Source organism: Poecile atricapillus, chromosome 12, assembly GCF_030490865.1.
Source record: "Poecile atricapillus isolate bPoeAtr1 chromosome 12, bPoeAtr1.hap1, whole genome shotgun sequence".
Taxonomy (NCBI): domain Eukaryota; kingdom Metazoa; phylum Chordata; class Aves; order Passeriformes; family Paridae; genus Poecile; species Poecile atricapillus.
Window position 1 is genome coordinate 15,768,840 of NC_081260.1, and position 26,411 is coordinate 15,795,250.

Sequence of the window (26,411 nt, forward strand, 5' to 3'; positions counted from 1 at the left end):
AGGCTGTTGCTCTAACACATCCCAGCAAGGGCAAAAGTGGCAGCAGTTACTGACTTATCTCACTACTCCACGCCAGCATTCCTTCCACAGGCTCACTCTCACAGAAATGCCATTAATACTCCTTCAAACCAAATCTTCAAGTCTGTTTTTAAATTTAACTATCAAGTAGCATGCAAAATAAATACACAAAATGAAGTCTCACACTGACTACAACTGGTTTTAAGTACTAATGCACAACACAGGATTTTTCAGGTGCCTGATAAATAATCCTTAGAGGCAAAAAGTCAATTTTATTCTACCCAGTAGCAACTCAGTCACTGAACTGTCCCCCTTACTCAAGCATCCCTAATCAGAACTGGACAAGCTTATTCTAAGTGCATTTGTGTGAGCTTAGCAAGGGAAGCAAGAGGCAAATACAGTACCATGAGGACCCCAAAGGACCACCAGTCAGCACTCTGGTTGTGCCCTCGCCTGTTTACCACTTCAGGAGCCATGTACTCTACAGTACCACAGAAAGAATAGGCCTTCTTCTCTTGGTCTACTGATTCCTTGCTGAGTCCAAAGTCTACAACAACAGCATCACAAGAATACAGCCAGTAAAGAACTTCAGGGGAAAACAAATCAACCAATACATGGGAATTCAAAATGCAAGTGTTGAGAGGTTTGGGTTGGTTATTTTCAGAAATATGATTAGCACAGCTCTCCATGAAACAAGAGACTGCAGGTATCTGGAGATGGCACATTTAGTTTACTACACGCCTCCAAAACCATTCTAAAAGTAATTAAATTCATGATTAACCATCAAAATTATTACTGAAATAACTTGACATTTGAAATCCTACACGTTTAGAGCTCTAAGATACTCAGAAGTTCTCATTTTCTCTGCTTACTGCCTGTTTTATTCACACAAAAAATTGGATGAAAGTAAAAATCAGTTTCAAAGGGAATTCAGCCTGCATGGTCTGGTCTTACTGAATGATGAATAAATGAAATCACACTGAAATTTTTGTTCTTACATAAGGCAACGAGGTTCTGTAACCTGCCTCAGGTTCAGCACAGAACAGCCCTGCATTCCCAGAATATTTCATTCTCAGTACGTTTTTTTCCCTGTTTAGAATACAGTGAATACACAAGTCCTTGACACTGGCTCAGCTCTCAAACACCATTTTTTTCAGAGGGGAAAATGATTGCTAATCAATGATCCCATCCATTATTTCCATTTTGAGAAGGAAGTGACAAATTTAGGATTGAATTGTATTTAAATATAGCAGAATTTTAAAAGGTATGCATTGTATAAACCTGATTTCCAGCACCATTGTTCTATCAAGTCTTTGAGGGTTTAAAAAATTTCATTTTCTCTTGGAATCTAACAGCAATATCTTAGATTAAAATATATTATGAAATCTCTAGTACAAAATCATCACCTTCAATGTAATTTAAAGCTTCCAGTAACTTATAGTGATTTTTTTTCCAGTCAGTCCTTTATCAACATCATTTTCTAGAATATATGTATTTGGATTGTTCCTCACAGGATTACTTTCTGCAATTTTATATGCATTTAAAATTGATAATACAGAACTCAAAAAAAATTCTTTACAAAGGGCTGTATTAATGAGTGGTGCCTACCTGTTAACTTGATATGTCCTGCTTCATCAAGCAAAATGCTGAAAATTAAAATTCACATTCACCAAAACACATAAAGAGCAATGTTTACATAAAACATTTAAAATACAAGTTAAAAATTATGATATCCAATTGTTATTACTTTAACTAGCAAATCTTATTTCATTTAAACCACAGATAGGTGTTTTATATTTTGTATTTGTTTACAAAGTCTTAACAGAAATAGTTTTAATTTTTTACAGTGGAAAAGGCAAAGCAACAAGCAAAATACACATAATAGTGGTAAAATACATTTTACTTTACTTTTCTGGCTTCAGGTCCCTGTACACAATTCCCAAGCTGTGAAGGTGATCCAAAGCAAGGGCCAGTTCTGCGAGGTAGAATTTCACATCTTCCTCTGTAAACATAACCTAATAAGAACTGTATAGATTTACCTTCTGATCTTGTCTTCAGTTTTTAAAACTGCAATCTAAAAAAAATATAGTCCTGTCTGCCTAAATTTCAAACTTAGTTTTAAAAGTCCCTTGTGAACTCATAATTCATGAGTTCAGCCAAGAGAAATTATTTACTAATATCTGTTAATTATAAAGTACACAAAGAACTACCTGCAATACTTAAATAAAACCATCAGCATTACTGCAGAGCATTAATTAACTTTCAGATAATAAATTAATTATATTTGATGTAACTGACACCCAGCACTCCTCTTGCCACAATCCCAGACAGTTTTCCACTGCATCATAAAATCTAATATATGGCTGCTGTATTGGGTAAGTGTGAAATCACATTAACAAGATTTAGGAAAAAAAAAAAAGCAAAAATCATCTAGGAAAAAAAGCATGCAGAATAAAACACTGGTGGCAATAACAATGACAGCCTGGGAGTTGAAGAACCTCCTCTGCTCTTACAAAAAGGAAAAAATAATTAAAGAATCCTAGTGAGACACTGAAATACTGATATTACTCCTAGAGCAGAGATGCACTTCTGTCCTGAACACTCCACAGGCTGCTTCTAATTTAATATACAAAACCTGTGCCTGCTTTGGCTCTTGTCATGTTCTACAAATTACTGCAGGAGCTTGGAATCTTTAAATGGCTGGATTGAACTTGGGCTCTAAATTCCCTTATTTGCTGAATCCAGCTGCAATGGGGAGTGCAGCCACTCAGCAGGGCTGAAATGGAAGTACCTGGGCTCCCTGACTCGGTGCCACTGCTCTGTATCTGAACTGCTCAGGTGTGAGCTGTTCTCCAGGCACAGAATATTCCCTGATTTCCATAAGGACAGGTGCTGACCTGGGGTGAACAACCTGTGTCACACTCCACACAGTGTCACCTTCACACCTTCAATGGGAATGGTGGGTTTCATCTCTTTCAAAAGAGCAAAGGGAGACCTTGGATTTCATTACTCCTTGGATTTCATTACTCCTTGGATTTCATTACTCCTTGGAGCAGCCAAAATGCAAATCTCAGAATATAATGATGTTAAATGCTACTCTACCATCTCCCCATAATGACATCTAAAGCTGTTCTCTGGGTCAAGTTAAACATGATGCAAGTCAGTTTCATTAAATATTACCAATAAAAACTTCATTACGCACTCACCTCACTGCCACAGCTGAAACTCTCATACCCACATTAGAATTTAAAGACCAACAAAAGTCTTTTAATATCTTCATACTAAACCAAATTAATTTAAAATAATCCTTGTGTGCAAGGTATGGAATGCCTCAGGGAATTTATCCTCATGTGCATTGTCCATAGGCTGTGTTTTACTATGGGCTTTTGAAACTACCTCACATTTCCACCAAGAAATAAAAACCTGGGTTTTTTTTTTTTTTTGTATCCATATACTTTAAACCCAGTATAAAAGGGAACTGAAGTGTTCCAAAAAACAGGTGGAGTCTTAAAAGAAAACTTCAGATTTATGACTTCTTGAGGGAACACATCCCCCCCCTCTTTCAACCCCCAGCAAGAGTTTTTATGGATAGCCTTGCATCCCTTATTTCAGAATGTTCCATAGGGGATAATCCCAGCTGGGTTAGTGCAAGAGAAAAGCTCTTCCTGCTAGTCCAGAACTCTCTCAGGAATTAGATATTGCACATCAAAGCAGAGCCTGACCTCCTTCCTACCTCCTGCTCCAATAACCTGGGACAAGTCAGTCACTTTAAGTTTTTAACAGCCATTTTAGCTTCCAGATTAATTAACTTTGAGCTCAATTTTTAGACATAATCACTGTGTTACCAAGCTCAGCTTTTAACAAAAATACCTTTTCATTACTTCTTTCTTGCCTCTTCCTAAAGCAAAACCTTTATTTTTATAAGGGGAAAAAAACTCTCCTGGCCTTACATACTGGGAATAAACAACCTCCTCCATGCCATGAAAAAAATCAGATAACACAGTTTTCTCATTTAAGAAAGTGGCTTTTCCTGTGCTTTGGCAATATAAACAGATTTACAGTGGTGGAAACATTGAAAACCTCTCTTGCTGTGAAGCTGTTGAGAAACTGCCATTAAAAATTTAGACCTTTATAAAAGGTTTGCCAAAAGAAAACAGAAGTCTTCTAAACATGTTTATAACACTTAAGGTAACATGCAATATTTGATGGCAAATGTTTTAAAAGAAATAACAACAGCCTGTAGCTGCATCCCATTCCCTCCTCTGGAGCTCTCCCTCCAGGAAACAAAAATAGAAATGAAAAATTCAAGGTCCAGCTGTGTGCCAGGGTTGGATGGAGGGGAGTGGGCTCAAAAGCACTCTGTGTTCCCATTTTGTGGGATTCAGGGTGAGCATTTGCATTGCAGCACAAGGCAATTTTACAGTGCAGCAGAAAGCTCTCAGGGCTGCAGGGTTCCAGGAGCACCTAAAGCTGACTAAGAGCATGAGAACTACACATCCCCTTCCTTCAGTGCTAAATATTCATTTACTTCAGTTGTGTTTCCAAGCAACAAAACATTTTTAGACAAAAGAACTGTACTTTGCAGATGCCAAATTAAAACTTGGGCTACTCATCAATACACACTCGGGTTTCTTAAGGATAGAACAGAATCTAGAATATGTAAGGAAAGCCCAAAAGTTATTAAAAATTTCACTATGACAAGAAATATGGAGGAAAACAGGTTTAGAAGCCAATCCTGTACCAACTAAACCCAATTTCTGTCTAAGAGTGAGTGGAGATAAAATTTTAGGTACTTACCTCTTTGGATAATCGTGTGAATACATCTCCTCCCCTGAGAAAATCCAATATTAAATAGAGCTTCCCTTCAGTCTGAAAGGCTTTAAAGGAATTTTTAAAAAGTAAATAAAAATCAATAGCTGTATGACAAAGCTACAAAACAGATCTGAATGCTTTTACAACTAGGAAATTTCAGTCACAGGCAATACTTCTGTTGTGGAACTGAAATAATTCAGCAGCACACAAGGTAATTTATTGAATGATTCCTCACTTCCTCACAGAAGAAAATCTTAGTCATGAGAGATGATTAAAATAATGTTCTTTTATTTCTCCTTTGTTAAACAGGGAAACAGCAAAGATGTCAATTATGGTGGTTTGATTTAAATCAGTGAAAAGTACAAAATCCCTGCAGAACTTGAAAGCAAAGATCTGAAAAGATCTTACAAGAGGGCTCCTAAAACTATTATATAGATATGTATTCACATTCCCTTTTTTTTTTTTCCCAAGCTGCTAAAACCTAATGTGAACCCTCCAAAAGTGAGACAGTACAAGAGCAGCTGGGCCTTTCAAGCAAGGGAAGGAAGTGTAGGCAAAGCAAAGGAATCTGTACCAACCATAGTGCAGTTTGACGATGAACGGGTGATTTACTTCTACCAAGATGTCTCGCTCCATTTTGGTACGGACTCTGTCCCGAACTGAGGGGAGACAGGCAAAAATCAACAGCAGTGTGAAACAAATGCATTTGCTACAACAAACTCAGCAGAAAGGCTTTGCTGGCTAAAGGAATCTCTTCCCTCATCACCCTGTTTTTAATGTTCAAGCCTCCCACAAAACTCCTTTTAGGCAGTGAAACTCTGGTTTGTTTCTGGCCTGCCCCAACTTTCCTCTTTGCTTCGTTATATTTCCAGCACATGCCCATATCTTGTGATAATCCATATTGCTTTCAAGAAAAAAGCTCCCATCCACATTCCCAACTTCAACTTTTGAATTAATTCTCTGTCCTGAGAAAGTTATAATATTATTCTATATTTTAATAATATTAAATATATAATAATTTCAAATATTATTAAAATACACAACAATATATTTTGATGATTATATAATATTATCTATATTATTAATTTATATATTGTTTTAAAAATATTAACTATTTTAAAGATTACTTTCTTGCCCTTTAACAGTAACAGTCCTATTTACACACAGTGCACTCGCACCCGTTCAAGTGTCTCCTGAAAGCCAAAACACTAAATTAAATTGTTCTGGCTCCTGCAACAAGGGAATGACTTAATTTTAACCACAGCAGAGTTCTGACTTAACAAAAGACAAAAGGAAAACTGTTTACGAAATTAACTTGTTTTCATATAATGAAAAGTCTAAACAGAATTAAATAATCCAATTTTAAACTTTGAGAGAGCATTTCTGACCACATAATTAAAGCTACCTGGCCAGATTTAAAATAATACTTAAACATGAACTTGCAAGTTACTCTAAAAAAACACCTCCTGTCAGAGAAGAGTTATGAACTCACTGACAAATATTTAAGATTAAAAAAAAAGCTTTTAAATACAGGTGCACTAAACCCAAAGTCTCAGTAGAAAGACAAACCTACCTTTTAAAGAAGCTTTTTTCAACACTTTCATTGCATAAAGCTGCCCAGCATCAGGCCCAATTATCTTCCTCACGAGGAAGACCTGGCAATATAAAGTCCATTTTTAGATCACTGCAAGCTCAGTAATGAAACCCAAACTCTCACAAAGCATTTGCAAACCTCCCATTAACGTCATGGGACATTCCAGTGCTCTGTACCAAGCACACACCTTTCTCAAGCATTGACACCGGCCAGAAACTTTGGATTCTTTCCTGATTTATCAAAGAAGTTCTTACAGAAAGATGTTTCTCCCTATCACTTTCTTGGAGAATGACAATTCTGCCTGGTCTGCCACCTCCCAAGAGGTTTTTGGAGTTTAAGACCCAAGTCTCAAGTATGAAACATTCATTTTTATTAATGAATTCTGTACAAGTGGTGAGATGAAAGCAAGGAAACCTCACCATTTAAGATCAAAGCGCCCTTTCCCTCTGGAATAGCAACTCTAACAGGTTTTTCTACTTTTTTCTCTCCAGAAGAGTTTTAGAGATAGATGGGCTATAACTTGACACTGAGAAAAGCATATTAGATAAAATATTGCAGTACAAAGACATGAAGCTACACTAATTTTTAACCATCAGATCTTCCAATTTACAAAACAGTTTGATATGTGCTCCTTCTAAATTGCTGTTCCTGTAATAGCAATTATTAGCTATGAATTATTAGGTTTTGCTTTAAAAAACAGCACACAAGTCACAAGAGAAAGCCAAGAGCTCCCCAAAATTACCGTTCTGATCTCACCTTATCCAGACTTTCATTTAAAATTCATTTATTTACAGCTAGAAATGATATGTATTTTTTTCAGTAATCTTGTCAAATTTTCCATTCTAGAATCAGAAATTCAAGCACTGTCATGACTAAGTTGTACAAGGTTGGGAGAGGGGTTGTTTTTATTTTAAGCTCTGGTTAGAAGAAAAACATCACCATGTTTCAAGGTTGTCTGGTTTTTTGTTTTAATAAGTTTTGCCCAGTAACTGACCTAGAACAGTGCCCTCATATAGGCCAAGGTGATAGAAAATAGTAAAGGGAGTAATTTGAACACCAGCAACTAAGAAAACAGCTGTAGGTGAATACAATGACAATTATAAATATTAATAATAAGCACATAGGAATATTTCAGTCTTAATAACCAACAACTTGTGAGAACATAAGGAATTCATGTACAGCTTACAAATTTTAGCTAATAAGACCCAAAATAGCTGAAAACTACTGAAGCATCACCTATTTATTTAATTTGCAGACAAATCCTCCACAACTCCATATCTGCTTTAGAAGGCACATCATTCCTCAAATAATGAAGAGAGAAATTGAGTAATTCAGAAGGTTTAACCCTTTATTTCTGTGCAAGTGTTAAATCCTGCAGTAATGTCAAAACCAGGCTCCAGGAAACCACCCTTGTGTTTGCCAAGCCCAAAAGAAAAACCCTGGGAGTAGAAACTGGGAAGAGAAAACACCATGAAGGCAACAGGCACTGATCCTCCTTGTTTGTTGTCTCCTCTCAGTGGAAAGAGCAGAGATGAAGAGCCCTGAGCTCAGGTGTGCAACAGGCACCGTGCAGCTCCTGAAGCTGCTTCCTGAGAGGCACTGCCAGGATTCCAAAGCTCCAGAGAACGTCTGGCCAAGCTGCTGGGATTCCAAGCAGGAGCACTCCTCAGGCTGGCAGAGCCCTGAGCTCTGGGAAGCCAAATCTGAGTCAGGGCCTGGCTGTGCCAGCTGCGCTGAACCCTGAGGTAGCTTCAGACAGCTCGAGTCAGGAGTAATAAATATATGGAGTCTTTCAGGCTCCTACAGTGAGAAGTGTGTGAGGCAATTGGCAACCAACATTACCAAGTAAAGAAATGCTTCTGAAACCTCAAAATATTAAGAAATACTTGAAGTCTGATCTCTACGGTATCCTTTATGCACAGAATGCTTTCCTAATGTCACTTTCTTCCTCTCTCATTGCACTCATGCAGGTTTGTTCCTGCCTAGACACACACAGAACCAGCAGAAGAACAGGAAAATGGGAACAAATGTAAAGCTGATTGACTACTTTAGATGTTGCAAAAGATGTAGTTTGAGTCTGGTTTTAAAAAATTAATTACCTTCCTATACACCAGGATTCATATTTCAACTATTGTGTTTCAACACAGTGACTGAGAGATCAGATTTTCAACTTCATTTCTGCAAAGTGACACCCAGTGGCACATTACAAAAGGAAAATATTTTAACAAAAACCCTGCCATATTTCTTCTCTGTGCCATTTGAATAATTAGTGTCTTTTAGCTGTAAATCACTTGATAAATACAGCAAACTAGAAAACCTGAAATACATTTCCCAGGTTATTTACTTTAATTTCAAATCAACTTTTCTGTAGCTAGATAAATACAGATTTTGTGTCTCAAAAAAACCCCAAACATCCCCAGCATGTCAAGTCCCATCTTTAAAAGACAAACCGTCATTTCCTTCAGGAGGTTCTGTCCATGGCACTGCAGCAAGGCTGGGAAAGGATTCAATTACTCAATACATTTTCAAACATTCCCAGCAACTCTGCTGGCCACTATTTCCCTGGAATGTCTGGACAGGTCTATGGAACAAGTTTATCATCTTACCTTTCCAAATGATCCCTGTCCAAGAACCTTAAGTAGTTCAAACTGTGCTGGATCTGCTTTCTCACATCCTTCTTTCACATGGTGTGTAATAGGAATTTCTTTCACACTTCCTTCATCCTGTGATTTCAAAGCAAACAAAACACAACAGTGAACAGGCCTGCAGTAACTAAGTCTTGCTAAAAGTGCATGTAAATACCTGGATTTTTCTTTGTTTAGTTTTATTTTAGTAAAATATTTGAAATGCTAATAAGGCTTAAAGGAAAACTGTTCAAATGAAGAGGTTTTCCCATCTATCTTTTCTTAAATAGATGCACCTAAATTTCTACTGAAATACTGAAAACTGAAGGAAAATTCTCAAAGAATGCTCATTTCCTTTTGCCATAAATATTTCAACTACAAAAAAGCTGGATTATTTTACATGAAAGGAATAAATGCACAGATTTTTAAACCAAGACTTCTGTGCTTCACCTCTGCTTAGCAGCTTTAGTTTTCCCAGTGATTACTCTTCTCATCTTTCCCCCTTCCTGAAATAAGTCTTAATGAAAGCCAAATTGAATTTCATCATTTGGGGTAATTATTGCTTTTCACAGCAGCAAATAACAACTCTGGTCATCCATTTGTAGCTGGAGGAACAGGCAGCATTTGAAGACCATAAATAAGAGATGAGTCATCTTAAGGACTCTGAGAATTCTTGCATCCAAGAGAAGAAACAGCTCTGGGGTACAGAGCTCCTGAGAAGATTATCCTGTGTGGGGACCTCCTTCAGACAGCTGAGGGTAATTCTGAGCTAGGTGAGTGATTTAATGTTCTCTCGACTTTCTCATGTCCCTCTCATCTTCAGCAAAGCAGGACACAGCAGCCCCAGTTGTGAAAAGACAAACATTTCTGATGACAACAAATCCCATGATGGATTGCAGCTTTTATGGTGTAAGAGAAGTTTCTGAGAGCCAAAACAAGCAAGGTGTCAAAATAAGCACCCTTGAAATTAAAAGCTGAGGCCCACAACAGCAACCTCAGCTTGAAGGTAGAAAAGGAGCAGCACCCTCAGCCCTATCAAGAATATCAATAAAGTTCCTCTACACAACAAAATCACAAGAGAAAATTCCATCTGATTTGCAGTACTTCACTTTTGGGGCATCAGATGATTATCAGCTCTCTCCTACCCTCTCTTCAGGAGTTCATTCTGAAAGCTTCTCTTAGCAGAAACCAGAAAAATACCCCACCAACCTCCTGTGAGCTACAGCCCCTCGATGAGAAGTGCAAACAGCACCAGGAAAGGAAGCTGAGCACCGGATGAAACAGCTGGGTTTTGGAAATAACACCATTCTACTGTCAGGTGAACTTACTGCCCAGGACTGTGCATTAAAACTTCCAATCAGCTTTATCACAGCTCACACAGAAGTACCTGGATGAAGTTCTAGTTTTACACAGATTCAGAGTAGGAATCTGCTCATCTGAATTTGTACATACTGCAGTAATTAAAGAAAAAAGAGAAGCAATCATCACACTGCATTAATTGCTTCTGCCTTAATTGCTTTGCTTGTCCAGAGGGGGAAAGAGTTCAAACAAATATCTTGGTATATTCCCAAACTGTAGTCCAGCTGTTCCTGCACATGAGTCCTTTCCCCTCCCCTCTCTTATTTCATCCTCCTTCTGGGAAAGGCCTGTTTGTTCTGCCTGCTTCCCACAGAAAGGTGAATATTAACACCAGACACTGCTGGAAAACAAAGTTAATTCTATAATTCACAACCAAGCTACTTTATTTTCCTCTCTGGTCACAAACCCCCATCACACACTGATGACACAGTGTAAACATCCCAACTTCCCCTCATCCATCCCTCTTGGTGACTGTGCATTTAGGCACTCAGAGGAAAGATACACCTATCTTCTCATTTTCCTTTACTTTTTAAACACATGCCTAATTTAAGGCAGGTAAGAACAGCAGCATTTCGAAGTCATCTGATGACAGATGAAAGCAGCAAGCTGTCTAATTATACACCAAGTTGTACAACAGACTTAATGGCTGCTTCTTCCTATGAAATATGTAAATACTCTATTTAGAAGCCTTTTTTCTTCACCATCCTAATTTGTATTCCTTAACACCGTGAAACTTTGCATGAGAAAAGCTCTTTAAGAGTTCAGCCTCTCCTGTGTTTATCACCCACCTCGAGCCATTAGCCTGTGACATCACATGTGGTTGCTGAGGAGACTGAGAGGATTTCTAAATGTGAACTCAGGAGAGAAATGTTTTCCATGCAAATAAAGACTAATTTGAGATGGATGAAATGAGGTGTTTTTATATAAAGTGTTTTATCTTCACAAAAGGTATCTATATAATTTCACTTACTTAACTACCATTAAGGTACTAAAAATTGGCATGACTGAGGTATAGAGAGACCTCGTCATCACCGCCAAGGAATGAGCACACTGAGCTGAGCAGCTCCAAGCCACTTTCATTTTCATTTCTACTCTGGCCTCCACAAACTGCAAATCTGACTGTCTCATTTTGTGTTCTGCTGCTTGAGCAGCAGATTTCTTTCCAAGCTGAGGCACCAGCCCCTCCCCAATGGCCTTGCACATGAAGGAGCTCTTCCCTGCTCCCAGCAGGTTCACCAGGAGCTGAGGAGCCGAAGGAAACACCTGCATCACTCGTGGCTTTGTCACAGCCCCCTGGAACGTGGCTCCAAGCACCCGAGAGCTCAGCAACCTCCTCCTTCAAGAGCAGTAGAAAACTCAGACAATCCACTGCTCCTTTCTTTGCTCCATGTGAGACCACTCTGACACTTTATTTACCCACTCCACACCAGGAAATGTCCAGGCACCACTTGGGTCTATGCCCGAGACTTCATTTTCCAAATCCCTTCCTTATAAATGTTGTTATAGTAACACAAAACAGTGGTTACAGCTGGTGACAAGATCTTCTAATCCCAGAATCCCAGACTGGCTGAGGTTGGAGGGACCATAAAGCCCATCCAGTGCCACCCCCTGCCACGGGCAGGGACACCTTCCACTATCCCAGGTTGCACCAAGCCCTGTCCAACCTGGCCTTGAACACTTCCAGGGACTCTCTGGGCAACAGACACCTTTTCGACCCTGCTCAAAAACACAAGGATGAGAAACGCTGGCCAATATTTCCATGGGAAGTCAGGCATTTCACCACACACAGGATGAGCCTGAAGTTTAGCCCAAGGTTTAGCCAGCACACACAACACTCATCTTCAGCATCTCCAACACAGGCACTGGACAAACCCCATGCTCAAGAGGGACTTACCTGGGATACTTCTACATAAAAGCAAAATTAACATACTGGTGTACACATTAATTATGTTCTAAAAAAGCAGAATTAAGTACCTTTGAGCTGAAGGTACAGCAGCAACACTAAAAATTACAAAGGCAGAACAAATGATTGTAGCAAGAGCAGCATTCAGCACTCTGTATGAAAGGTTCCACATTGACCTGAGCATTTCTGAGGTTGAGGGATCAGCAAATGCTCCCTCCAGCACAGGGAATCTTTCCATAAAGCTCTGCCTCATGCAGCAGATTTTCCCAAACAAGGCGTTTACAGTCCCTACCCAGGTACGAATTTCCAAAGCCATCTTGGAGACTTAGAGTCTCCTCAGATATTGTCCAAATAAAATGATGGGTTCAGAAGTTATTAAAGAGCAGTGAATGCATAAATTTTGCTTCAACAGGAGGTCATGCTAATGACCAGGCTGAAGTGAGCAGGAGTCAAACACTTACATGGTAGGAATATGGTTCACCTTCTTCCATAGGCTCATCTGCCATTTTAAGGCCATTTAGCTGGAGAGGAAAATGCAAGGAAAAAAAAAACAAATAAAAAAAAAAAAGAGAAAAAACATCATTAAGACACAGCAATTTCAAATTAATAAGAGTTCAAAATTCGACCAATTTACATTTCAGAGCACACAAGTGAAAACTGGTGGTGGGGTTGCTCTAATTTAAAGCTGTAGTTTCAAACAAACACTACTACTCAGTAGTTATATTTAGCATCTCCCTTATGTATCATTTAGCATCTCTCTTTGTAAATGCCATCATTATTATTATTATGCCAGTGTTATTTAATTGGGATTAATTTAAAACTCCTTTAAAAGCTACAGATACCACCCCTACAGGATGATACTAATGAAGAATTCCTCAGTTATGCACAAAACTTATGCTGCAGATGCTTTTCAGAAACCTAGAGTCTTCTAAAGAAAATTAATTTGGAGTTTAAAAGAGAAAAGATGCAAAAGTGATTCCAAGCCTTTTTGGAAATACCAAGTTCACAGCTGCAGTAAAAAAAATAAAATAAAATTCAAAATTTAGCTTAAGCATTCCCTAAATCACAAATAATTCAGTACTCAAACTAACAAAACAAAACAAAAAAACAAAAACCAAACCCCAGAAATATGAAGGACATGCTCTGTTTGGACATGGAAAGCATTCATTAAAAACTGGAAATACCTGACAAAAATGGGTGAATTCATTATGGATTTTGCTAGTAATAATTGTTTATTTATATATTAATTGTTTGCCATCTCTACCTTTATGTGGCACAGATCTCACATTAAAATACTAACTAGAAATGGCATAAGAAAACTTAAACTTTTTTTTTACGAAAACAGGAGTTGAACCAATTAAATTCTTAGGCTGGGTAATGACTTTTTTTCTTTTACTTGTGAATTGCTCTGAAATCCCTGCCTAAGATACTGAAATATGGTACAGGACTACGAAGAAATGTCCCACAGATTCCTCTGTTCAGAACCAAACCCAGGATCTGGAGGAACAGGTGGAGGGACAGGTTCGTACCACAACTGTGTCACCCAGGCAAACCCTCAACCACTTCCACTGCTGCTACAGACTCCTGGCTTTGAGAGCTTTTAAGAGCTAATTCACAAATTAATGCTTTTGATAAAATTAAATCTCCAATTTTTGTAACAAGATACTGGCATTTATTTTTGTACTGCCTCCTCACTGGGAAAAAAAAAGAAAAAACAAAACCAGGAAAACAGATCAAGGAAACAGCATAAAGCTTCATTTATTTTCACTCTATAAGTTTCTATTTATCATAACTCAGTTTAACCAATGGTACCTCCAACCCATGGCCATCATTCATCTCTCATGTGTTGCCACCCCAACTCCAATGGCAAAAAATCATTCATGCATTACCCTGGATCCAGAAACCAAAACTACCCATTTACTGCATAACTTATTTCTTTTTTGCATAAATATTTTTCCAAATTAGACAGTGGGAGGGACAAGACACTCACTGTGTTGTTACTGCATGAATAATTGAATAAATCCAGAAGTAACACCAAAGTTCAGCCCAGCTCTGACCTCCAACCTCTTTTCTATTAAACATCATAAGACTACATTCAAGTGTGAACCAATGTGAAGCCCACCAAAATTGCCCAAAAAGCTTACTTGGAACTAGAAATAAACTGGGATTCTACTCCAGGTGCTCAGAAACGTAACAACACTGCTCCTCAACAAACTTTAATTCAAAGTGATTTTATTGTGCATTTCACCTTTTCTTTCTATAAATATGGGCAACCTTTTCCAAGTTTCGTTACTTAAATTTAAGCTCCAGAACCAATGCTATAGATACAAAAAATGGGGCTGGAATTGGGTTTTGAACTCAAAATCAGTGTGCTGTTTCATCTAAGTTGTTCCTGAGAACACCATTTAATGTACTTTTACTTGCTGGCAAATCAAATACACTAAGCTATTGGATTTTTATGGCAGGTAATCATCTTAATTAACAATTTCCTATAATACACTTTTCCCCTTCACTGTTGCTCCTTGGTTTGTGTTTGTTTTTTCCTGTCCAGTCTCTCTGTACTGATACAGACTGGGATACCTGCCAATTTCTAGTCCAAAGAATCTGATGTTCAAGGACATGAATCTGCTTTTATTGCTTGATACACACAACTACACTTTTGCCATATTTGTTTGCGAATCCTGGTCACTGCACATTAAAAAGAACAAAATACAAGGAACAAAAATCTGCAAACTTGTTGGAATAAAACCCAAAGTCTGGTAGCTTGTTAAGTAATTCAGCTAAAAAAAGTCAATGACAAAAATCAAATCATTATGTCTTGTACAGTCACTTAATTGGCCAAGTTTCAATAACCAGAAGCTGGCAAAAAAGAGAAGTGACAGTTAATACTTATTTCCCACCTCTGTGGAAACCAGATACAAAATGCAGCTTCCACAGCCAAGTGAGGCTCCTTTTAGTGATTTAATCATGAATATTTATGCATAAACATATATAGAACAGAAGGATTTTAACCTCTAAGTCATTACTTACTAAATATCTATGAATGCACAAATTTAATTTATTATTGAGAATTAAAATGCACAGCTCTCTATAAAAAGAACAGGTAAAGAAGCCACTACTATGATTGTGAAGGAGACTCCTTCATCTTTCAATCATTTTGCTATTCAATGCTGCTCAAGCCCTACAACTGAACATTTTAAATATTAACTCCCATGAAAGCACAAACTGAACTCAGACATTTAGGCAAACACTGACAATACTTTCCAAACACACATTCTGGAAATGATACAAAGTACCCCACGTTGTTGATTAGTATAAAATAACAAAAGGAACTGTGTAAACAGATGAGCTCAAAGTTTAGGTCAGAGCACCTGGCAGGTCAGACACTCACATTTGCAGAGGTGCAGGCTGAGGGTCCCAACTGCTGAGCAGGGAGCAATGTGCCTCTGGATTGAAATAATGCCATGGATCCCATGGCTGGGATCATCACTGTTACCTTGGGAGAATATCCAAAGGGCTTCTGTGGGCTGGGAAAAGGCTTAATGACTATTGCACATGTTTTTCCTCTGATTAGTACAGCAGAACAGAGGATTCCCAGTATTTCCAAAGATTTGAACCATATGCCCCCCACATATTAAAGATGTTTTCACATGGTAAATGCCTTAGGACTTGGTGGGTCTACAGGTTTTGGTTGAAAGAAGCCAGGCAAAAGGTCAACAAAAATGCCTGATCCCAGGAAATGCAGTGGAAGATGCAAAGCAGGTTCATCCTGCCCTGGATTTACATGTCTTCACTGAGGCATTCAAACAGAATTTTAAAAGTTCTAGAAAAAGCAGAACTGGGAATTTTATCATCATACTATATTTAGAAGTAAAAAACAGGATTCAGCACCACTCACCAAAAATCTTGTCTGGCTTCAAACAGGTAAAATTCTACCCAAGGATCACCATGAGCTCCTGTATCCTCCACAGTTCCTCCTTCCATTTGGGAAGTTACTGTGGTGTTGCCAGAGCTGCACCTCAGTTCTCCCACATGAACAGGAATAAGCAGTTTCCTTCCCCACACACAGAAGGAACGCTCCAAATACTTATTTCAAAATATCTGAGTGGAAGCTTACATCGGAAATCCCAATTATGTCAAAAAGACTTTGGAAAAAAATACCCTGACAGGACAACCACATTTGTTCTTCATTTATTCTTAATTACATCTATGGAGAGTTTGCATCATTAATTTAATTAGCAACACACTGCCCTACTGAGGATTTCCTGAGATAGGCCTGAGGAATTTGAGGGTTCTGGACATTTCCACTCCCCACCTGTACAAACTCTGGGCCAGCCCCCATCCCTCAATTCCCCCCACAAAGGGAAGAGGTCTCTAAACTCCCTCACACTCTTTAACACACCAAGTAAAAGAGGGAGATAAAGCAATCTGAAACACCTGAAACCCATAATCAATTACTAAGGAGAGCTACAAAGTTCTTTTCCTGTGGCAAATAAATCATACATCCAGAAAGGACACCAAACCTTCAGCAACATATAATTAGTGATTTTAAAAGAACATTTTGATCCTTGCCATTATCAGATCAAAGGAGAATTACATGTGCCTCCTGACAAGACACAAAGCTGACCCCAAGCACAGGGATCACTGAATTAGCAAAGGACTTGAGATCTTTTCATTCCTGCCTGTGTACATGATCTTAACTCCAGAATCAAAGAGCAGAAAGCAGCCAGTCTCCAAATCATGTTTAATGGCAGGTAATTCTGGAAAAGGATAAGATTTAAACTTGAGGAAAGCAACTATTTCCAATTTTATTCTTAACGTAGTGAGCTACTACATAAATACAACTCTACCTAGGATGAGTAAAAAAAAAAAATCACACCATTCTTTGGATTTAGGGTTACTGTGAAGCGTCTCCAAAGGTATCCTGCAGGAAGCAAGGTGAGCTACCTGCAACAGACTCCTGGCTCCAGTCAGGCTCAGAATACTATAGCAGATTTCCAAAATTCATCTCAGAAGTGGTATACAAACACATCATCATCGTTATTGTATTGCAGCACTTTTCAATGCATAAAGACACTCATTGTTTACCCTTTAAGAGCATTAATCTGAATACTTTTTTCTTTAAGTCAACTTGTTCTCTAAGATCTTTACAAAATCTGTACATTGTTACAATGGCCGAGGGCACTCAAATTAGGGGCAACGTTTTACTTTCTCTCCTTAACAGAACACCAGCCGATTGTGGAGACTCTGAGAGATGCACAAAACTAGGTAGAGCTGAGTCATCCACGTCACTGCCAGTAATTACTCACAAAGGAGTTATGCAACTCCTAACACTGACAAAATTCAGTGGCCTTTGACAGACCGGGCTCAGAACGTGCTCCAGAGGATGGACTGAAAACACTGGCCAAAATCAAAAGATGTATTTATTTCAACTGGCAAAGGCAGCAGCCTATGCACAACAGCAGCAGAGCTCAGCTCACCAAAATGCCTTTTGGAGGGCAGCAACTTTCAATGCAGCCCCATTTTCCAGCAGAATAGTTTTCAGGCACTTTTTTGTTTCAGCCTTGTCTTGCTCGTCACAATCAGGCAATTAAGCAACCGGTTCCTGAAGTATTTGTTGCAAAAATAAGTATTTGAGAAGGAGGCTGCATTTATGCAATTCACAATATTCACGTCTTGCAAACAGCATGTGCTTCAAGCAATTACACAGCTCGTTGTAAATGCAATCCTCCCAGCTCAAGGGGCAGAAAGTGCCCAAATTACTGTGTTCTGCCCAATTCCAACTATTTCTGCATTTCATTCGGCTTGGTCAGTAAAATGTTAATGTTTACTTTCCTGTTTCTTTGTAGACTGTAATTACATTTTAATAATCTACAACAGTTGACTATGATCAACATCCTCAAACCTATTTTTATTACCATGGAAATACTTATTAATCCAATATCCAGCAGGAAAGAAGTTCACTGAATATTTGAAGCTTTAACAGCACAACACTGATCCTTCCTACCTAGGCTCAAGGAATTCCCAGAGTCACAAAACAGCTTCACAAGTGATACTGTCACAGGAATATAAACACAGAACAGCACAGTGAACAGTCCCAAATCCTCAGCACTTCAAAGACATGCCCTCCCCCCCAAAAAAAGGGCAAAATAATTCAATCCTGACCTTCAATAATTTCTTCCAAAAGTTCATGCTGTTCTTGTGACTTGAAGCGTGAAAATTTGTTTCCTACTTTCAAGATCACCTCCTTTCCTTGCCAGGTGTTTTTACTCCAAGTCAACACAAGTGCTACTGGAAATGCACTTACTGCTAATAACATAATCCTAAATTTAGTCAACAAGCAGAGTCCTCAGAGAAAACCATTCCTCGGATTTTTCCTCCTGTGCCACAGCTGATGGACAAGAGCACCAGAAGGCACAAGCTAATCTTCAAAATAAAAACCTATTTCACAGTAGCTCTGTTGCCTGTAGTTCCAGCAAGGCCAAGGTCAGAGATCTCTCAGACTGCCAATAGAAGGCTGTAATGAGTACTATGAGCTATCCTTAATTCTATAAAATTTAAGTGAAAGTCCAAACTAAAAATTACTTTGACATAAAATACACCTTTGTTGAATCCTCAAGCTACTTGGATGTAAAAATCCAACAAGTGACAAGTGCAGCACGCCCCTGAGATCACTTATAGAAAGGGTTATGACAACATGAGTATTTGTTCCTGCTATTTGGGAACTTCACATTCAACTTGAAGAAACTGGTTTGGCACAAATGCGCTTTAAGTGCTGCTGGCCAAACCTAACACAACAAACACCAGGTCCCCTTTTAATCAGGGCACAACTGGAGGAGCTTTACACAGACCTTGTGACATTTCCCTGAGGAAAATACAATTTAAAGAGTGACTGTCACTAACAGTTGCCTTCAGATGTTACACACACACAGCCCTTTCGGCTGGACACCCCTGTGTTCTGCTGGCTCCCCTTGCTGGGTGAGCTTGTCCAGCCAAAAATCACCCAGGGATGCACATCCCAGTTCAGCTGCACCACTCTACACTTGATTATTGTAGCATTGATAAATCATAATTTCCTAATATTTCCTAAAGAACTGATCAACGGGACCAAGAAAGTTCTCAGACCTCCGCTAAGTTTCACACCTCAATTACAACAAACAGCTTTTACAGACAATATGAACAAATAAGCCTTAATACTTCTGCTGATTTTCTGATCATGTAGCTTCACTAACATAATTAGAAGTTCTCTAATATTAAGGTAGGGGGACTGCAGGAAGTATTATTAATCATTAGAACATTTTAAAGTGTTAGAGTGTAGCAGCCATGGTATAAAAATGCATATCCAGTAATTACAGTACTTGGCAGTGGTACCAAAATGCCCAAATATTAAAAGCACTAGGAAATTTGGGTTTTTTTTCCCTTTCAATTTTTATCAGGGAAAAAAATTTCAACAAGACCCTTTAAAGGACATCCTTTCACTCTTGCACACTTTGTACTTTGAGATGATTTTGCTACAGACCCTTTTCACTTACAATAAAAAGTCTGGTGCACTACAGAAAGCAAGTCTGACCAGTTTTAAGCAGCTTTATTTAGATAACATCTTTTGTACGTCTAACAGACCTAGGTGTAATCTTTTATTTGTCATAGCTGACGATACCTGATACGCAACCCTTCACTTCTGATTTCAAAGTGCAAGAGTTTTAATACTCGAGCACCACGTTCTGCTGAGACACAGGAATCATTGCAACAGAACCAGTTTTACCTTTTATTTTCTTTTAAATTGCATTTGCTTCTTGCTGATGAAGCTCCTCGAGCACCAAGCAATACCTCGAAGTCGTTCCTCATTCTTTAACACGTTTAAGCACCCAAACCTCAGCCAGGCACTCCCGGTTCTCTCTGCTCGTAGTGTTTATGATAATCATCGCAGAGTTAGTTATTCAACGTTTAAGCATCCAAACCTCAGCCAGGAACTCCTGGTTCTTTCAGGTCGTTGTGTGTATGATAATTAACGCATAGTTATTCCAGGAGAAGGAAAAGGGACCTCTGTAGCGACAACCTACCTGGATGCGCAGCCACATTAGCGCTAGCAAATTTCCAGCAGAACTTCAAGTAACTTTTCACAGGAGCTACGGCCATAAAAGTGAGTTTACAACCCCTTGCACGCTACGTGGGGACGGACACCTGTGACACGAAGCAGCCGGGAGGCGACACAAAGCACCGGCCTCCCCCGGGCGCCGGTCCCGCTACCTCCACACGTGTCACGGCCCGCGCCCGGGGGGCACGGCCGGGCCCGGGGCGGCGGCGGGGCCGCGCGGTGCGGCGGCGGGGCCCGCGGGACGGCGGGGGCGGGCGGGGGCCGGCGGCCGCGGGCCGGGGCCGGGCGGCGGGGCCGGGCAGGGAGGGCGCGGGTCGGGGCCGAGCGCAGGCCGGGGGGCCGGGGGCGGCGGGGGAGGCGGGGGCGCGGCGGACGGGCTGAGGGGGCAGCGAGGCGAGGCCGGCGCAGCGCCGCGCGGAGGGCCCGCGGGAGGCCGAGCCGGGCGCAGGTGCCGGCGGGGCGCGGAGCCGGCCCGCCCCGTCCCCCCCCTTCCGCCCCGCACTGACCTCGGCGCCGCTCACGTACAGCTCCATTTTGTGGCAGGGCTGCGGCTCGTCGTCCAGCGGCGCGCACGGCACCATGTCCCGGCTGTGGGGCCGCGGCGGCTCGGCCGCTGGCGGTGGCCGTGCGGAGCGGCGCGGGGCCGGGCGCGGGGCGCGGAGCGGAGCGCGGGGTGCGGGCGCTGCCGGCCGGCGGGGGCGGCGCCGCGCTGCGCTGCCCCGCGCACGCCCCCAACATGGCGGCCCGCGGGGGCGGGGCCTGCGCCGCACCGCGGTGACGTCAGGGCGGGACGGAGAATCCCCTGCATGGGGAGGGGGGAGAATGACGCGCGGTGACGTCACCGGGGCCGCGGGCGGGCGGGCGGCGCCGCGCTGAGGGGGATTGGGGATGGAGGGAATTGGGGGTGAGGGAATTTGAGTTGGAGGGGTTGGGGATGGAGGGGTTGGGGATGGAGGGAATTGGGGATGGAGGGAATTGGGGGTGAGGGAATTGGGCTGAGGGAATTGGGGATGGAGGGGTTGGGGATGGAGGGAATGGGGATGGAGGATGGGGGTCAGGGAATTGGGGATGGAGGGATTGGGGGTGAGGGACAGGTCTGAGGGGGATTGGGGTGGATGGATTGGAGGTGAGGAGACGAGACTGCGGGGACAGGTCTGAGGGGGATCAGGGCTGAGGGCGCGGGGGCTCAAGGGGCCGGTGATGAGGACTGGGGTGAGGGGACAGGGATGGTTGGGGGCAGGCTGAGGGGACAGGGATGGTGGGGGGCAGGCTGAGGGGACAGGGATGGTTGGGGGCAGGCTGGAGGGGCCGAGCGCTCTCGGTGATCGGCACTGAGGGGCTCCAGCCGCGGGCCCGGCGCGGGGAGGATCTTCCTCCCACGGAACTGACGGGGGAAGGAAAAAAAGAAAAACCCGAAAGTTTCGTTTGGTTTTGTTTTTTTTCGAGTTCCCGAGGTGTGGGGACAGGAAACGCGGGCGGCGGGGAGGCTCAGCCCGGTCCCCGCCGTGGGAAGCGAGAAGGAGCCGGGGCGGCAGCGGAGCCGCCTCGCCCTGGCCACAGCAAACCGGCCCCGACGCCTTTGTTTGCAGGCATGTGTTCGGAGAGAAACACGGCAGCACTGCCGAACGGGAGAGAGCGTGCGTGAAAAAAATAATATCCCCCCTTCACCATTCGGTTTTGGGAGCTGGAAGACACTAGATGATACTGTCAAAAGAATGTTTTTAAAGGAGAATAAACTGCGTCAATGACAGTTTGTATTTGAACACGCTGTATGACTTGTCAATAAGGCCTGCCCTTTAGATAAAGCAAAGGAAGACTCAAACCGTTCTTAACTGCCAAATAATTTCGATGAAATGAGTACAAACAAGGGAACAAGCTGGTGCACCCCATAGCTCAAACAGTTTCCATGCTGATTTTTTTGGCTCAGAAGTCAACCACTGCACAGACAAGTGTAGGATGCTTGCACAGCCCTTGATTAAATCCGATTCCCACTCCCCCAAAGCTGCCCATTCCCAGTTCCCTGTGGCTGAAGAGTTGCCTATTGTGAATGTGTCACTGCAGCAGCCGCCAGCTGGCACGTCAGCATTTCCATTGCAAGCCTATTTTTAAAGGTCTGGAACTCAACCATGGAAGACAAATGTTTTGGAGTGTGTACCGGGAATGTTTGTCCTTCAGAAAATAAAAATCAGGTGGGAAAATGGAAGAGCAAAGTCACAGGTAGTTAATGTTGACAGAGAATTTATGCTTTAAATATAGAACTGTTCAGGCTGGGTCACTTTATTTTTGTTGTGGTAGGAGTGTGTGAAGACGGAGATTTTACAGCAATTAAGTGACAGGAGATGAAGTTGGTGCACACAGTCATATCCCTGTGCCTCTACTGGTGACACTGCTGTGGCCAAATCTTCTGTGAGGTTAAATCTGTACATACTTCATCAGTGCCATCAGACACTTAATTTAGATATAAAGGAAATCAAGTGAGAAGTGATTTTTGAAAGTTCTTGGAGTGCTCAACAAGAACTTTTGTCTGAAACTCCTGAGGCAGATGCTGTTTTCCTGCATCTGATTTCTCCCATTGCTCCAAATAATAACAGGCTGCAAACGAGTGTTCCACATCCCCAGGGATTTGAGAAGTTCAGAGGAAAGCAATAATTAAAGGAGTTAGGATTGTTATTTGTGTCAAAGGCTAGAAAAGGGAAATTATTATGTATGTAGATATAAGAAAAAGGAAATTCAGAATTTCTTTTACTCTGGGTCTCACAAAAAAACAAGATATTCAATAAAAAGGCAACAATATGTTACTGAAATGTAAAAATTAGCAAGATCCCCCTCAAATGCTCTTTTACAGAGAAAAAAACCTTTGAATACATTAGCAAATTTAGGAGGACCAGGGCCTCGTGTCTTGTGTTTCAAATGAACATTTGGATATTATATACCTGGATATTATATGCCCCTATTTCTAGAGCATCTAATCTGCCTGTAGGGGTATCAGATGTCATTTGGTGCCCAGGTTTCAGCTGGGGGTATCACATCCCTGCTGTGCAATTTGCAGCTGAATATTTCTGACATTTCAGCAGCTTCATATCTTCAGCAGGTTCTGCCCATTCCACCCCTCAGGAGCAGCATGAGAACCTCTGAGAAACTTTGATTAGATGAAGGGTTCAAAATAATTAATTTCTTAATATAGATTCACTTCAAAATTAATTCTACAGCATGGTAAAGTTGCTGAGAGTTGTATTTTACTTAGTCTAATAGGAAAAGAATAAAAATAATAAAAATAAAAATAAAAGTGATAATAATATTGTAATTAATGGGAACTGCAGCCAAAATTCAGCTTGTTCAGTATAAGTAAGGTAAAATCCAAGCACTCAGTTGTCCCTTTTATGCACCTGTAGCCACCTGACAGCATCCATACTTACTTCACTATTCAATTTCCCTGAAAATCATCAATCACATATTGATGAATATCAATATTGAACATATAAACAACAGCTGATTTATGAATTTAAAAAATCCCTGCACATTTCCTGTATGTCATTCCCAGCAGGACATTTCTCAGAGAGGCCAATTACAGACTGACATTCCCTCTCCAGTTTTCTGGTAATCTGTAGCTACCCTAAACAAGATTTTTTGAGAAGAATCCTGCAAAGTTTGTGTTCATTCACCCAGGAGGTTTTCCAGGAAAGGAAAAATAAGAATATGATCATCAGGCCAGTGCCTTTTGTTCCCCTCCTTCCCCAGCTTAGTGACACTGGACCCGAACCATAGCAAGGACAGCGGAGTTTTCCCCTGGAGAGACAAGCAGTGGAGAATGTGTGGATAGTGCCTCGTTTAGCAAGAGCTCAGGCAGGAAAGGCAAAAAGCAAAGTTTGAGGAACCTGCCCTTGCTTGCTCCATTCTGCTTTTACGACTCAGGTAACGCCCCTGGAAGGGAACAGGTACAAATTTGGCTTTGGGGATTCAGTTCAAGGCAAGCTGAGCTCTAGGATTGATTGTGAAGCTGGTTTGGGGGGATACATTGAATTCCCCAGGGCGAGTTTATTCAAGTTCATCATCATTTCACCTTTAATCTGTTGTACAATATGGTTTCAGCACATTTGCAGAGTCAGAGCAGCACAACCCTTCCCTGTTGTGTGGATGTGGGTACAAAGCACGTCCTGTTTGTGCCACTCACTCTCCTAGGAGGAGGAAAAACAACTGTCCTGATGCAACAAAAATGTGTCCTTGTATCCTTGAGTCCCTGCCAGAAGGGCTTCAGAGGAGGGGCTGCTTCACACAGAGCCTGGGGAGCTCCCACATGGGCTCAGTGGGACAGCTGTGGCCATTAAAATGTGGAAATCCTCACAGAGGATACACACAGAGGAAATTGCTCGGGTCCTAAGGAGGTAAACGCAGAAAAATTTTCACAGTTTTAGACACTGGTGTCCCAATACCAAACATCTGTATCCAGATTAAGTTATGGAACAGCATCCTGACAAAACCCTCAGTCAATGCTATATTAATGTGAATATAAAACAGAAATGGGAGTGTCCATATCCCACCCTGCATATTCTGATATTTAAAATATACACCTAAGCCAAGCTCATTTATGTGTACTCACAGAGATGTGGTATCAAAAACAAACAGTGTGAACTTGTTAAAGAGTTTATTGTGTGCTTTGCCCCACACTGTGAAGGCAAGAGGAGTCACTCTCACGAGGGAGCAGCCAGAACCACTCTTCCACTCTGTTGTGGTTATGTCAGAGTAGAAAGTGCGAGGGAAGAGGCCCGTGCTGAATCCCTGCCTCAGCTTCATTATATTTCCCCATCTCATCTTTGTGCTTTCGTAGCAAGGTTTTAAAAGCTCACTTAGGGATAAAAAAAGGAAGCCAATTGGGAGATGATGCTCCCAGATCAACACCTTAAGAAAGATCTACTATTTCGTTCTCACCGTCAAAGCAAACATATTTTGGGGGATATTTTGGAACCACAGGACAGACTTAGCAGCAAATTTTGCCACATTTGTCCAAAATGAGCTCAAGAAATATCTCAGCCATATGGAAAATACAATGAATTTATCTCTGCTGATCACAGTGCTTTGACAGTATGGGATGAAAACTGCAGATAGGCACAGTGAATGAAGATCCTACTAGACTTTCATGCTTGTATATACTTGTTTTCACTTAAAACCTTTTAGTTTTCCTTCATTTTGAAATGCTTTTTGAAATCAAATGTCCCGTAGTTTATTTTTTTTCCCCCCAAACTGAGTGAATGCTACAAACCAGCCAATTGACACATCTCAGTTCTTCTTTACCCTCAAAGAAAAATATAAATTAAAGATGCAGTATCCTGTCTCCACAGTGGCCAGGAAATCAGATGCCAGACAGGACCTACAAACAGGTAGCTAAAAATACAGCTCCAGATTTGTGTTCAGGCTCAAGCAATTCAGGTTTCATAACCCAAAGGTGAGATCCTGCATGGAACACTCTTGTGGGATATTTCTTCCATCAGTTTGCCCAAGTTTTCTGAAAAATTTACATTTACAGTGATTGTAACACCTCGCAAATTTCCCCTTATACCTCACTCTGAGCCTGCTGCTTAGTTGGATCTGGTGTTCCCTGGCTTTATATTGCAAGGGAGAGAGATTCATTCCCCTCTACAGTTGGGATTTCACACAGGTGAATGTTCCACCTCCCCCATTCCACTGGGCACTGCTCCATTCCCCAGGCTGGGGATTCCTGGGCTGGTCAATCTGAGCTGAAGAGTGGGGAAATTCCTGTTTCTCTGCACACATTTGCACTGCTGATTTGGAATAAACAGAAAAGAATTGTCAATAATGTGCACAAAGAGAAGGAAAAGTAATGAGCAGTCATCAGCTCCTCAAGTCCTGTGGGAAATGACAAGAGACTCAGAGCCCAAATCACAGGCCCACCATGAGGGCACAGGAGGGATGGAGTAAGGAGGGGCTGGTTTTACACCCCTGGGTAACTCTGCAGGGATGGAGAAAGGAGAGGGCTGGTTTTACACCCCT

At 41.3% G+C, this 26,411-nt stretch overlaps 1 protein-coding gene across 5 annotated transcripts in view; it reads right to left on the reverse strand.

Annotated features, from left to right (window-relative positions):
* The window catches only part of RPS6KA6 (ribosomal protein S6 kinase A6), a 36,682-nt gene extending 15,587 nt beyond the window's left edge, over positions 1-21,095 (reverse strand). For 2 of the 5 annotated variants that reach the window (XM_058848059.1, XM_058848058.1), the window contains exons 1-9: positions 20,912-21,095; positions 12,772-12,831; positions 9,031-9,147; positions 6,404-6,485; positions 5,409-5,489; positions 4,816-4,895; positions 1,927-2,033; positions 1,627-1,664; positions 423-565 (exon numbers count right to left, since the gene is read on the reverse strand). In XM_058848059.1, coding sequence (XP_058704042.1) covers positions 423-565; positions 1,627-1,664; positions 1,927-2,033; positions 4,816-4,895; positions 5,409-5,489; positions 6,404-6,485; positions 9,031-9,147; positions 12,772-12,831; positions 20,912-20,986 — 783 coding nt within the window. In that variant the 5' untranslated portion in view covers positions 20,987-21,095. Of the gene's footprint in view, positions 1-422; positions 566-1,626; positions 1,665-1,926; positions 2,034-4,815; positions 4,896-5,408; positions 5,490-6,403; positions 6,486-9,030; positions 9,148-12,771; positions 12,832-18,475; positions 18,715-20,370; positions 20,614-20,911 lie in introns of those variants that run through there. The other 3 variants (XM_058848062.1, XM_058848061.1, XM_058848060.1) reach the window with 3 other exon arrangements.
* Positions 21,096-26,411: the final 5,316 nt, after the last annotated feature.